The 12,352-nt window shown below is 43.8% G+C and overlaps 1 protein-coding gene across 6 annotated transcripts in view; it reads left to right on the top strand.

The window, feature by feature from the left end:
- Positions 1 to 11,111, top strand: part of LOC116309327 (tumor necrosis factor receptor superfamily member 14-like) — a 53,186-nt gene extending 42,075 nt beyond the window's left edge. For all 6 annotated transcript variants that reach the window (XM_031725897.2, XM_039607228.1, XM_039607227.1 and 3 more), the window contains 8 exons: positions 2,852 to 2,948; positions 3,048 to 3,173; positions 3,401 to 3,556; positions 9,078 to 9,165; positions 9,239 to 9,418; positions 9,507 to 9,526; positions 9,622 to 9,660; positions 9,770 to 11,111. In XM_031725897.2, coding sequence (XP_031581757.1) covers positions 2,852 to 2,948; positions 3,048 to 3,173; positions 3,401 to 3,556; positions 9,078 to 9,165; positions 9,239 to 9,418; positions 9,507 to 9,526; positions 9,622 to 9,653 — 699 coding nt within the window. In that variant the 3' untranslated portion in view covers positions 9,654 to 9,660; positions 9,770 to 11,111. The remainder of the gene's footprint in view (positions 1 to 2,851; positions 2,949 to 3,047; positions 3,174 to 3,400; positions 3,557 to 9,077; positions 9,166 to 9,238; positions 9,419 to 9,506; positions 9,527 to 9,621; positions 9,661 to 9,769) is intronic.
- Positions 11,112 to 12,352: the final 1,241 nt, after the last annotated feature.

The following is a 12,352-nucleotide window of genomic DNA, read 5'->3' as shown; positions in this document are numbered from 1 at the left end:
CATCCGAGAAGCTTCTTCAGTTCTAAGGTCAAATGGCCGAGAGTCCCAGATTTAAACCCAGTGGGAGTATCCCCCCAAGGAGGGACTAAGGACCCCCTGGTGATCCTCTAATCACATGCGCCAAGGTGTGAAAGTGGATGTGGGACCTAATCAGCCAGGGTTTCGGGTGAGCTCATTGTGAAACCTGGCCCCACCCTATCATGTGATTTCCTGAGGTCAGATGGCCCAGGATGTGAGTGGGCGTTAAGGCGTCTGGGGAGGGAACTCCAAACTGGATTATAGATGGCAGACAGTTGGTGTCGTAAACCACCGCCTCTGTTCAAAGATGGTCGCTCACAGTGGACATAGATGGCCTCTTTCACTCCTCTTTCAAACCATCTGTCCTCTCTGTCCAATATGTGAACATTGGCATCCTCGAAAGAGTGACCTTTATCCTTAAGATGCAGGTGGACTGCTGAGTCTTGTCCTGTGGAGGTGGCTCTTCTATGTTGTGCCATGCGCTTGTGAAGTGGCTGTTTGGTCTCTCCAATGTAGAGGTCCGGGCATTCCTCACTGCACTGTACAGCATACACCACGTTGTTCAGTCTGTGTTTTGAGTTTTGTCTTTCGGGTGAACCAGTTTGTGTCTGAGTGTGTTGCTGGGTCTGAAGTACACTGGGATGTCATGCTTGGAGAAAACTCTCCTGAGTTTCTCTGACACACCGGCTACATAGGGGATGACAACGTTGTTGCGTCTGTCTTTCTTATCCTCCCTCGCTGGTGTCTGATCTTCTTTTCTGTGCCTTTTTGCTGACTTTATGAACGCCCAGTTAGGATAACCACATGTTTTCAGTGCTTCCTTTACATGTGTGTGTGTGTTCCTTCTTTTTCCCTTCAGGCTTAGAGGGAACATGTTCTGCCCGGTGGTGTAGGGTCCTAGTTACTCCAAGTTTATGTTCCAGAGGGTGATGGGAGTCAAAGAGGAGATACTGGTCCGTGTGTGTGGGCTTCCGGTAAACTTCAATGTTGAGGTTGCCATTCTCTTCAATGTGCACAGCGCAGTCCAGGAAAGGCAAACAGTTGTCCTTAGTGTCACATTGAAGAGAATGGCAACCTCAACATTGAAGTTTACCGAAGCCCACACACACGGACCAGTATCTCCTCTTGACTCCCATCACCCTCTGGAACACAAACTTGGAGTAATTAGGACCCCTACACCACCGGGCAGAACATGTTCCTCTAAGCCTGAAGGGAAAAGAAGGAACACACACATGTAAAGGAAGCACTGAAAACATGTGGTTATCCTAACTGGGCGCTCATAAAGTCAGCAAAAGGCACAGAAAAGAAGATCAGACACCAGCGAGGGAGGATAAGAAAGACAGACGCAACAACGTTGTCATCCCCTATGTAGCCGGTGTATCAGAGAAACTCAGGAGAGTTTTCTCCAAGCATGACATCCCAGTGTACTTCAGACCCAGCAACACACTCAGACACAAACTGGTTCACCCGAAAGACAAAACTCCAAAACACAGACTGAACAACGTGGTGTATGCTGTACAGTGCAGTGAGGAATGCCCGGACCTCTACATTGGAGAGACCAAACAGCCACTTCACAAGCGCATGGCACAACATAGAAGAGCCACCTCCACAGGACAAGACTCAGCAGTCCACCTGCATCTTAAGGATAAAGGTCACTCTTTTCGAGATGATGCCAATGTTCACATATTGGACAGAGAGGACAGATGGTTTGAAAGAGGAGTGAAAGAGGCCATCTATGTCCACTGTGAGCGACCATCATCTTTGAACAGAGGCGGTGGTTTACGACACCAACTGTCTGCCATCTATAATCCAGTTTGGAGTTCCCTCCCCAGACGCCTTAACGCCCACTCACATCCTGGGCCATCTGACCTCAGGAAATCACATGATAGGGTGGGGCCAGGTTTCACAATGAGCTCACCCGAAACCCTGGCTGATTAGGTCCCACACCCACTTTCACACCTTGGCGCATGTGATTAGAGGATCACCAGGGGGTCCTTTGTCCTCCTGGGGGATACTCCCACTGGGTTTAAATCTGGGACTCTCGCCATTTGACCTTAGAACTGAAGAAGCTTCTCGGATGAGAGGTGAAACGTCTTCAAGCAACTCAAAGAAGTCCAGACGCTTTTCTTTGCAAACTCCTTTGACTTTACATGAAGTTACAGCTCACCTGGCTGTTGGGGAATGGCTTCAGTCACAGCGTTGTAAGATGGAGTTAATTGAGGGAACCCACAATGCCAACATGTACTTTGCCATACTGAAGCAGAGCATAATCCCCTCCCTTCAGAAACTGGGCTACCGGACAGTATTCCAACATGATAACAACCCCAAACACACCTCCAAAAAGACCAGTGCCTTGCTAAATAAACTGAGGGTAAAGGTACTTGACTGGCCAAGCATGTCTCCAGACTTTAAACCTATTGAGCATCTGTGGGGCATCCTCAAATGGAAGACGTAGGAGTGCTAGCAGTTTAGATGTTAACGGCTGTATGAGTTATTTTAAGGGGACAGCAAATTTACATTGTTATACAAGCTGTACACCACCTGCTTCACATTGTATCAAAGTGTCATATCTTCATTGTTGACCCATGAAAAGATAACAAAATATTTACAAAAATGTGAAGGGTGTACTCACTTTTGTGTGTATGTAGGAACAGCTACAATACAGCTAGGATCCTCAAGCTCCCAGGCCTCTGGTAGACGACCCAAGCTTGAAGGATAGCCTGCCTGCAGGGGCGAGATGGGATGTGGGGTTTTTTGGGATTTTTTTTTTCCAAACGGGGGGGGGGGGCGAAGACTAAAATTTCATGGCTTGGCCCCTTTTCTCTCTCTTCAGGTAATTCTGATAATTCTGATGAAAGTCTCCAGTGGTCTCACATGTCATCCTGCAGAGTATCAGATAGGAAATGAATGCTGTCCGAAGTGTCTTGCAGGTATAACCATCTGAATGATGAATACATGTGTTTTCACACAACTTAGACACAATACAAAAAGCAAGCTTGAAATGAATTTGTTGCTTTTGTTTTCATCAGGGAGTCGAGTGAAAACTCACTGTAATGAGTATAGAAGTACGTCATGTCTGCCATGCATGGATGGAACCTTCACTGATCAACCTAATGGACTAGAACGATGTTCTCCCTGTACCACCTGTCACTCAGGTGGACTAATTTCACTGGGCTTAACTGGGTTTCATGTTATGATAGTTTAAAAACAAATTAAAACATTAAGGGAGGTTTTTCTCCATGATTTCATTAATTCAAGACGATGATGTTTCCTAAAGACGTCATAATGACCAAATGTATTTTCAGCAAAAAAAAATCGTGAGCTTCAGCGTCTCTTCACAAATACATGAAACATGTTGAGTATGTTTTATTTATGTTGGCAGCTCTTGGTCTTAGGGTAAAGAAGCAGTGTATAGCAACATCAGATACACTCTGTAAACCACTGGAGGGATTCTACTGTGTCCACCATACTGGACACAGCTGTGAGAGAGCACAGGAACACAAACGCTGTAAACCAGGACAGTACATCAGTCAGAACGGTAGGTTTGTGTTTTTAATGAGAATACCAGAGTTCAGGGAAACTGATCTCATTTACTATTTGCTGAACATCTTTATACAATATTGTTATTATCATTGTAACATAGGATTTGTACAGCAAACATAAGTTTAAAGTCAACAGTGCAAACAGTCACCATATAAAAACATCACCACTGGGGTAAGTGCTATCGGTCAGCCTGGTACAGGCTGGTTTCTCAGACAGAGGATATAGCGACTGGTTGAAAATACTGGTGATAACTCCAGCCAGCTGGTCTGCGCAGTCCTTCAGCACAGGTCCAGGGACACCATTAGGTCCTGCAGCTTTCCTCCCATTCTTGTCTGCCTCACCTCACGCTCCTCCACTCTCAGGGTGAAGCTGCTTTGGGTTGCTAAGTATAACTTGGCTGCCTCTGGTGATTTCACATCAAAGTGGGCCAAAATAAGTTCAACTCCTCCGCTAATTTTTTCACCTTCACCAACTCAGAAGCTCAACTGTAGTTGGTGAAATGCTGGATGCCCTCCTACACCTGCCTGCTGTTGTTACGGTCCAGATGACCATTGATCCTCCTCCTGTAGCTCACCTTAGATGACACCTCTCTTCAGGGTGACTCAGACCATGCTGAGGAGACCTGTATCACCAGACCTGAAGATGGTGTCCTCTCTTTCAGGAGGTGCAGAGCCTCCCAGCTCAATTAAGGCTTCTGATTTCTTTATGTAATACAGGAAAGTGTCAGTGAAAGCCCCTAAGTCCCCATGTCTAACAGTATCCCAGTTAGTTCTGCTGAAGCAGTCCTACAGCTGTCGAGCGGCTCCATCAGACCAGCTTTTAATGGTTCTGCTGGAGATAAGAGCAGTTCTCCTCAGATGGTGTAAACAGGGACGTGGCCAGACGGGCCCAAGTGGTCTAGCCCAATAGCCCAGCTTGATGTTCGAGTAGCCCTAGTCCACTGTGTTCACTCCTGTGGTTGTTAATGACAAATACAGTCTTCCTCCCCTGCTCTTACCAGAGTCACTAGTTCTGTCACTGTGTGGTGTAGCCTGCTAACTCAATGGCACAGTCTGGAATAGATGAATGCAGCCAAGTCTCTGTAATGAGGAGCATGCAGCTGTCTTGACAATGTCAACCATTGTTGCCTGTAACCTCAGTTCATCCATTTTATTAGAGGGGCTGGGCCCAGGTAAGAAAAAGGGTAAGACATGTTAGGAGGCAGTGAGAGAGAAGGAAAGGTAGGAGAGTGGAGGTGAGTGCAGGACTCAACATATTAAACAGTTAAGAAAACATTTAATACTTGAATGAAAACATTGCATCGTTTTGGTAATAAGACAATTACATGACAGAACATGATTATATATTTAGTGTTTATTATAAATGTGTTTATTATAAATGATATACAGCTGTGATTCCTTAAACACACATCACAGTTGGATTGAAGTTCAACTTTTCAAGTTTTACTTCTGTATGGTTCCCTAAAATTTGTAGATTCTTAAAAAATAAAATGAAAAAATCTTACAGATTAAGATTAAGGTATTTCATTAGTGTCTGTGAAGGTTCTCAGTCATCCAGGTCATCGTAGTCAAAGGAGCTTGCAAAGAAAAGTGTCTGGACTTTTTTAAGTTGCTTGAAGACGTTTCCCCTCTCATCCAAGAAGCTTCTTCAACTCTAAGGTCAAATGGTGGAGAATCCCAGATTAAACCTAGTGGGAGTATCCCCCCCAAAAAGGACCCCCTGATGATCCTCTAATCACCTGAGCCAAGGTGTGAAAGTGGGTGTAGGTCCCAATCAGCCAGGGTTTTGGGTGAGCTCATTGTGAAACCTGGCCCCACCTTATCATGCGAATTCCTGAGATCAGATGGCCCAGCGTGTGAGTGGGCGTTAAGGCATCTGGGGAGGGAACTCCAAACTGGATTATAGATGGCAGACAGTTGGTGTCGTAAACCACCGCCTCTGTTCAAAGATGGTCGCTCACAGTGGACATAGATGCCTTCTTTCACTCGTCTTTCAAACCATCTGTCCTCTCTGTCCAAAATGTGAACATTGGCATCCTCGAAAGAGTGACCTTTGTCCTTTAGATGCAGATGAACTGCTGAGTCTTGTCCCATGGAGGTGGCTCTTCTATGTTGTGCCATACGCTTGTGAAGTGGCTGTTTGGTCTCTCCAATGTAGAGGTCTGGGCATTCCTCGCATTCCATTGTTAAGTTTGTGTTTTGGAGTTTTGTCTTTCGGGTGAACCAGTTTGTGTCTGAGTGTGTTGCTGGGTCTGAAGTACACTGGGATGTAATGCTTCGAGAAAACTCTCCTGAGTTTCTCTGATACACCGGCTACATAGGGGATGACAATGTTGTTGCGTCTGTCTTTCTTATCCTCCCTTGCCTGGTGTCTGATTTTCTTTTCTGTGCATCTTTGCTGACTTTATGAACGCCCAATTAGGATAACCGCATATTAGACTTAGAGGGAACATTTTCTGCCCGGTGGTTTAGGGTCCTAATTACTCCAAGTTTGTGTTCCAGAGGGTGATGGGAGTCAAAGAGGAGGTACTGGTCCGTGTGTGTGGGCTTCCGGTAAACTTCGATGTTGAGGTTGCCATTCTCTTCAAAGTACACAGCGCAGTCCAGGAAAGGCAAACAGTTATCCTTTGAGTCTTCCCTGATGAACTTGATGTTTTTATCCACAGTGTTAATGTGCGCACTGAAGGATTCCACTTCTTGTGTCTTGATTTTGACCCAGGTGTCGTCTACATATCTGTACCAGTGGCTGGGTACTCTTCCTTTGAAACAGCCAAGAGCCTTCCTTTCTACTTCCTCCATTTAAATGTTGGCTACAATAGGTGACACGGGGGAGCCCATGGCACAGCCATGTTTTTGTCTGTAGAAGCCTTCGTTGTATTTGAAGTATGTTGTGGTGAGGCAGAGGTCTAACAGTGTGCAAATCTGATCGGGTGTGAAGTTGGTTCTGTCTTCCAAGGAGCTGTCTTCTTGTAGTCGTTTTCTGACAATCTCCACGGCCTCTGTGGTGGGTATGCAAGTGAAGAGGGAGACTACATAAAAAGACACCATGGTTTCATCTGGATCCAGGGTAAGTTTCTGGACCTCGTTGGTGAAGTCGGTGGAGTTCTTGATGTGGTGTGGGGTGTTCCCCACGAGAGGTGCAAGGATGGTAGCAAGGTGTTCTGCAATGTTATAAGTAGAGATGGACCGATCCGATATTATGTATCGGTATCGGTCCGATACTGATGTAAATTACTGGATCGGATATCGGCGAGAAATAAAAAATGTAATCCGATCCATTAAATATCAAAAAAGCACCTCACAAAACTTGCGACACGGTGTAACTCAGCTCATAACCGTAGCACGTCGGAGCAGTGTGCATCACGTGATAGAGCGGCTGTGTGTATTTGTAGCCTAGCTAGCAAACCAGCATTTCATCTCCGAGGAAGTTATCCCAGAGAGAAGTAAAGCAAGTGTGCAAGTTCATCTCTGAATGTTTGTAAAGCGTTCCCACGTTAAGCTTAACCACCGATATATGGAGCGTCTGCCTCTTCTCTCTCCCTCCCTCTCCTGCCGCTACTTCATGAAACTGCTTAATGATCAGCTGATCGGCTTTTCTGTCGCCAGTCTGTCTCTCTTCTTTGTTTTTGGCCCACTTTGCACCAGAAAGAGGAAACCATCGGCTGAACAACAGCAGCACGTTTAACCTTGATAAGCTGTCGTTAGAATTTATTTAATATTACTTTCTACACCAGGATCCTTTTCTACGTAGCTGACGGCTGGTAACTGTGCAGGGGCGGATCTAGCAAAGTTTAGCCAGGGGGGCTGATAGGGCATTAACAGGGAAAAGGGGGCACAAAGATATACTTTTCTTTCTTATTCTCATTTAAAATGTCCAGCTTTTAATAAATAATTATCTGAATCTTACACCCAAAGTTTTAATCTGATGTAAAATATATAGAAGTCCATTACTGTATATAGTAACTTTTAATTCTAATATACCCTAGTAAGCTATACTACTTTTTCCTTTGGGAAGGTACCGTCTGTGCAGTCTGCAGTTCTGTAGAAGAAAGATGTTGAATCTATTTAATTATTCTTGAAAAATAATTTATTTCTGTGCATTTTATTTCACACTGCATCAAATTAAAGTTGATTACGTCGATTAAGCATCATGAGGTGGAGGGTGGGGGGTGGTTCCCTATTTTTTTTTTCCTGGGAGTTTGCAAAGTATCAGTATTGCTGAACTATGAAATATTTTTGGGTGCAGTGTATTTTTTAACATACAGGTGTAACAGAACAGCTTTAGTGTTGTTGTTTATTTAAACTTGAGTATGAACTTATACAAAATGCAGCAAGATATTAAAAAAAACAGTTTCATTGATTAAAAAACACTATATCGGATTAATATCTGTATCGGCAGATATCCAAATTTATGATATCGGTATCGGACATAAAAAAGTGGTATCGTGCCATCTCTAGTTATAAGTGGCTGAGTTTATGCTACTGATTATAGGTCTGAGTGGGACATCTTCCTTGTGGATTTTAGGAAGTCCGTAAATGCAGGGTATGGCATCCCCTGGATAAAGGCGGTGATATGTAAGGCGGTCAATGATTTTGTCCTTTTCAAGGTCCTGAAGGCAAGCTATAACTTTCTTTTTGTAGCTGCTTGTGGGGTCTCGCTTTAAGGCTTGGTAGGTATTGTTGTCACTGAGGAGAGTAGTGATCTTTGTGTTGTAATCTTTAGTGTTTAGGACCACAGTGCATCTTCCCTTATCAGCTGGTAAAACAGTGATGTTGTGGTCTTTGCTATGGTTTGAAAGATGAGTGAAAGAAGGCATCTATGTCCACTGTGAGCGACCATCTTTGAACAGAGGCGGTGGTTTACGACACCAACTGTCTGCCATCTATAATCCAGTTTTGAGTTCCCTCCCCAGACGCCTTAACGCCCACTCACACGCTGGGCCATCTGACCTCAGGAATTCGCATGATAAGGTGGGTCCAGGTTTCACAATGAGCTCACCCGAAACCCTGGCTTATTGGGACCCACACCCATTTTCACACCTTGCCTCAGGCGATTAGACGATCATCAGGGGGTCCTTTTGTCCCTCTTTGGGGGGATACTCCCACTAGGTTTAAATCTGGGACTCTCCACCATTTGGCCTTAGAACTGAAGAAGCTTCTTGGATAAGAGATGAAATGTCTTGAAGCAACTTAAAAAAAGTCCAGACGCTTTTCTTTGCAAGTATTTCATCAGTCTGTTTATTGTATATGAATTATGACATTTAATACACTGAGCAGCCCAGAGGTCTGCTGGACGAGGACCTGTGGTACGACAGAGCCACGTTTGGACTCAGTGTGAGAGATATCACAGAGAGTGAAGTTCAGATAAAACATGAAAATACCAGCAAATCCAGAATTTCTTGATCGAGTCTTTGTGTTGCTGTTAGTTTGCACAGCAAAGCTTCTTGGTGTGTTTGAGGACAGAAGTCCACACTGATCCACACATGTTGTTGTTGTTGTTGTTGTTGTCATCATCAGGAACAGCCTCCACAGACACCGAGTGCTCTGACTGCAGCAGTGGAACATTTTCAGATGGAACATTTCACTCCTGTCAGCCACACACACAGTAAGTGAAGCTTCAGAGACACATGTGCAACATCTGTACGCTGTCCTATAACAGTGTCCCTCTGTCCTTCCAGATGTTACTCACTCAACCTTCAGCAGATAACAGCAGGAACATCTGCAGCTGATGCTCAGTGTGGAGAAGGCAGTGTTAATGTCCCAGCAGCTGTTGGTGCAGCTGTTATAATTTTAATTGTAATTATTGGAGGAGGAGGATTATTATATTGGCACTTAAAAAAGAGGGCTCCGTCTAACAGGTGAGGATGATAAAACAATGGAAATGTTTAATTTACTGCATCATCATATTTTCTGACACTGACATAATTTTCACTGCTTTGGTTACAGACCACCAATCAAAGAAGAAGGTATGTTTGTTTCTCTTTCTCAGTGTTCACTGCATCACATGATCACATTGATTTATGTAATGAGGTTTTTCTGTTTTTAAATTTCATTTAAAAAGGCCGAGATGAGGAACATTTACCGATGGCATAACCAGGAGGTAGGACAGTGAGCTGTTCACTGACTGAGCTGCACTGATGTCTCTACAGATGTAACAGAGTGTGTTTATTAAACAGAAGCCTTTTCATGTGTCTCCCACAAATGTGCAGGTGATAAAAGAGCAAATGGAGACCATAATGAAGGAATCCCTCAGTGACCCATCTGCTTCTTCCTGTGCTGCTCCAGTTGTTGTGGAGAGCAAAGTGATCCAGTTACCTCATGACACACTGTACCAGACTTGTGTCACATCCTCCCTCCACCACCAGTCCACCAATACCATGATCATCTTTCATGGGGCCATCTTAAAAGATATAAAACACATAAATAATTACCAGAACTCATGTACTGGTCTGGATGTGAGGGATTATGTACAATACTGCAGGGTGTGTCAGTTGTACAAACTGGAGACACTACCTGGAAAGTTCCAACAAACTTTGGTCAGCAGGCCTGCAGAGGTCCTGGGAGAAGACCTCATGGGACCCTTTACCTACACTGTCAGTGGAGATCTGGATTTAATATTCTTTGTAGACTGCTGTACAGGCTGGAGAGGAAAAACCACAGCTCACATCCTAACCAGAGCAATACTCTCCTGCTGGGTTATACCAGCTTACATCCTCTTAGACCGGGACCAACTCTTCATATCGTCGGAGTCTAAAGAATCCTGCAGACGGTGGAATCTCCAGCAGAAAATTACCTGTTTATATCATTCTGAAACCAACCTGACTGAAAGGTTAAACTTTGCATCATATGTGGAAGAAAAACACAAAACTGGATCCACTGATAGCTTCATCATTCCCTGCAGTTCAGATCCTGCACTTCTTACTGACACCTTTACCAAAAAACACTTTTAAACCTGAAAGCCTGACTTCATTACAGAGACTTGATCAGAGTTGAATGTAGCCCCGTACCAACAGGAGTGCTGGGGACTGTGTGAAATATGAAAACATTTATAATTGTAAAACTTTGCTACTTGACAACTTTGTGACTTGTAAATATTTAGGTTTAATAAATATTTCTGTATCTCTTCCTGTATTACTCCTCACTATAAATCCTCCTCCCAGAGATGTGGCTTCCTGTAAATAATTGCTGAACTTTTTTCCAAAATGATAACATTTGACTGTGTGATAATTTCAGGTGATTTTAACATTCACACTGACAGCAGCAGCAGCAGCTCTGACAGTGGACAGTTCACCACTTTACTAAAATGTTTTAATTTTAAGCAGCATGTGATGGAACCCAGCCAAACAACGGGTCACACCCTCCATCTGATTGTTTCCAGAGGCCTCAGTGTCCCACTTACAAATGTTTTACATTTATCAGTAAGAGTCATGTCAATGCCAGCACAGCTGACACATTCACCTGTGAGTGCTCAAAGTGTTCATTAGCATTATTGTCATTGTATGATGAAATGATGACCAACCTCTCCAATACAAGTTCTCTAATTATATTGTTCCTTCTTGTGTCTCCCTATTTATTTTTTATACATCAACATATTAATGTATGTAGAACACTAAAAGCAGCCTGGATGTGATTTATAAATAACTGATTTCTGTTTTTTCTTACCAATCCAATGTTTTTGCTTTTGTTGCATGAACAAACTGGTTATGTGTTAGGTTAGTGTTAGCTTTGACTTCACTTCCATCCTTCGTGTGCTTTGGATGTGTCTGAGCTGACAAAGGTCCAGTCTTACATGTCAGGATGGAAAGGATTCATTTGGATTACATACTTGGGTTTATTGAACAGTCACAGTTTGTGCAAGTGTTTCTCTCCTCAGTGTGGAACAGACACAGTGGACAGGAATGAATCCAGCTGTGTTTCCTGCTTCCTACAGTCTGGATCGTCCTGCAGTCACAGTGAAGGTGTTCAATCCACCGTCTGCAGCACAGAACTGAATGAAGCACAAGCTTGAACAAGGTCAATGAAGAGTTAATGTTTGTAATGCTGTGAGTGTGAATGCCTGTCTGTGCATGTTATCCCTGTGACAGACTGCCAACCTGTCCACGTGTTACACACAGCATTCCCATCCGGACAGAGGAGTGTTCAACACTAAAAACTGTCCCTATCATCCGTTTCCTCTTAACTCCCAATCCGGTGTTGTGCCAAAGTAGTTACCCCCGGCAAAAATTGTTTCCCCATCCACGAGAGCGCGCAAAGTAGGAGGAGCCACTTGCCCAGCTCCGTTCTGTACGCTACTTGTCACTGATCTGCAGTCGACGCAATAAAGAGTAAAAGCTGGAAAACAGTAGACTCGATTAATTTAATATTAGTTTCGTGACATTGTAATGTGCAATATGTGGAAGACAATTTACCTTAAACTGTACACTGAAATAACCTGCTGGGAATACTTTGTCTAGAAAAATACTTTGATACTATAATACTCTAAAACCAGACGCGATCATGGCAACACGTCGCTCTCCGGTGAATTTACACTCGGTTTACACTTTGTGGCGAAGCTATCACTAAGGAGTTTATTTGCAAAATAAGTCACACTATAACCAATAACTACAGTAACTTTGGAGACGATGTCTTATTCACAGCAAAAGTTATGGAGGGATACAGATTTTATCAGGCTGTGTGGCATCGGCTGCCAAAATGTGTGCCCCCCCCCCATCTGTAATCCATATTGGCTTTGCTATCACAAAGGGTATATTTGCCAAATAAGTCACACTATAACCAATAAGTACAGTAACTTT

This window comes from Oreochromis aureus, linkage group 23 (assembly GCF_013358895.1).
Source record: "Oreochromis aureus strain Israel breed Guangdong linkage group 23, ZZ_aureus, whole genome shotgun sequence".
In the NCBI taxonomy this organism is placed as follows: Eukaryota; Metazoa; Chordata; class Actinopteri; order Cichliformes; family Cichlidae; genus Oreochromis; species Oreochromis aureus.
Note: the sequence above shows the minus strand (reverse complement) of the source record. Positions and strands in the feature narration are given on the sequence as shown.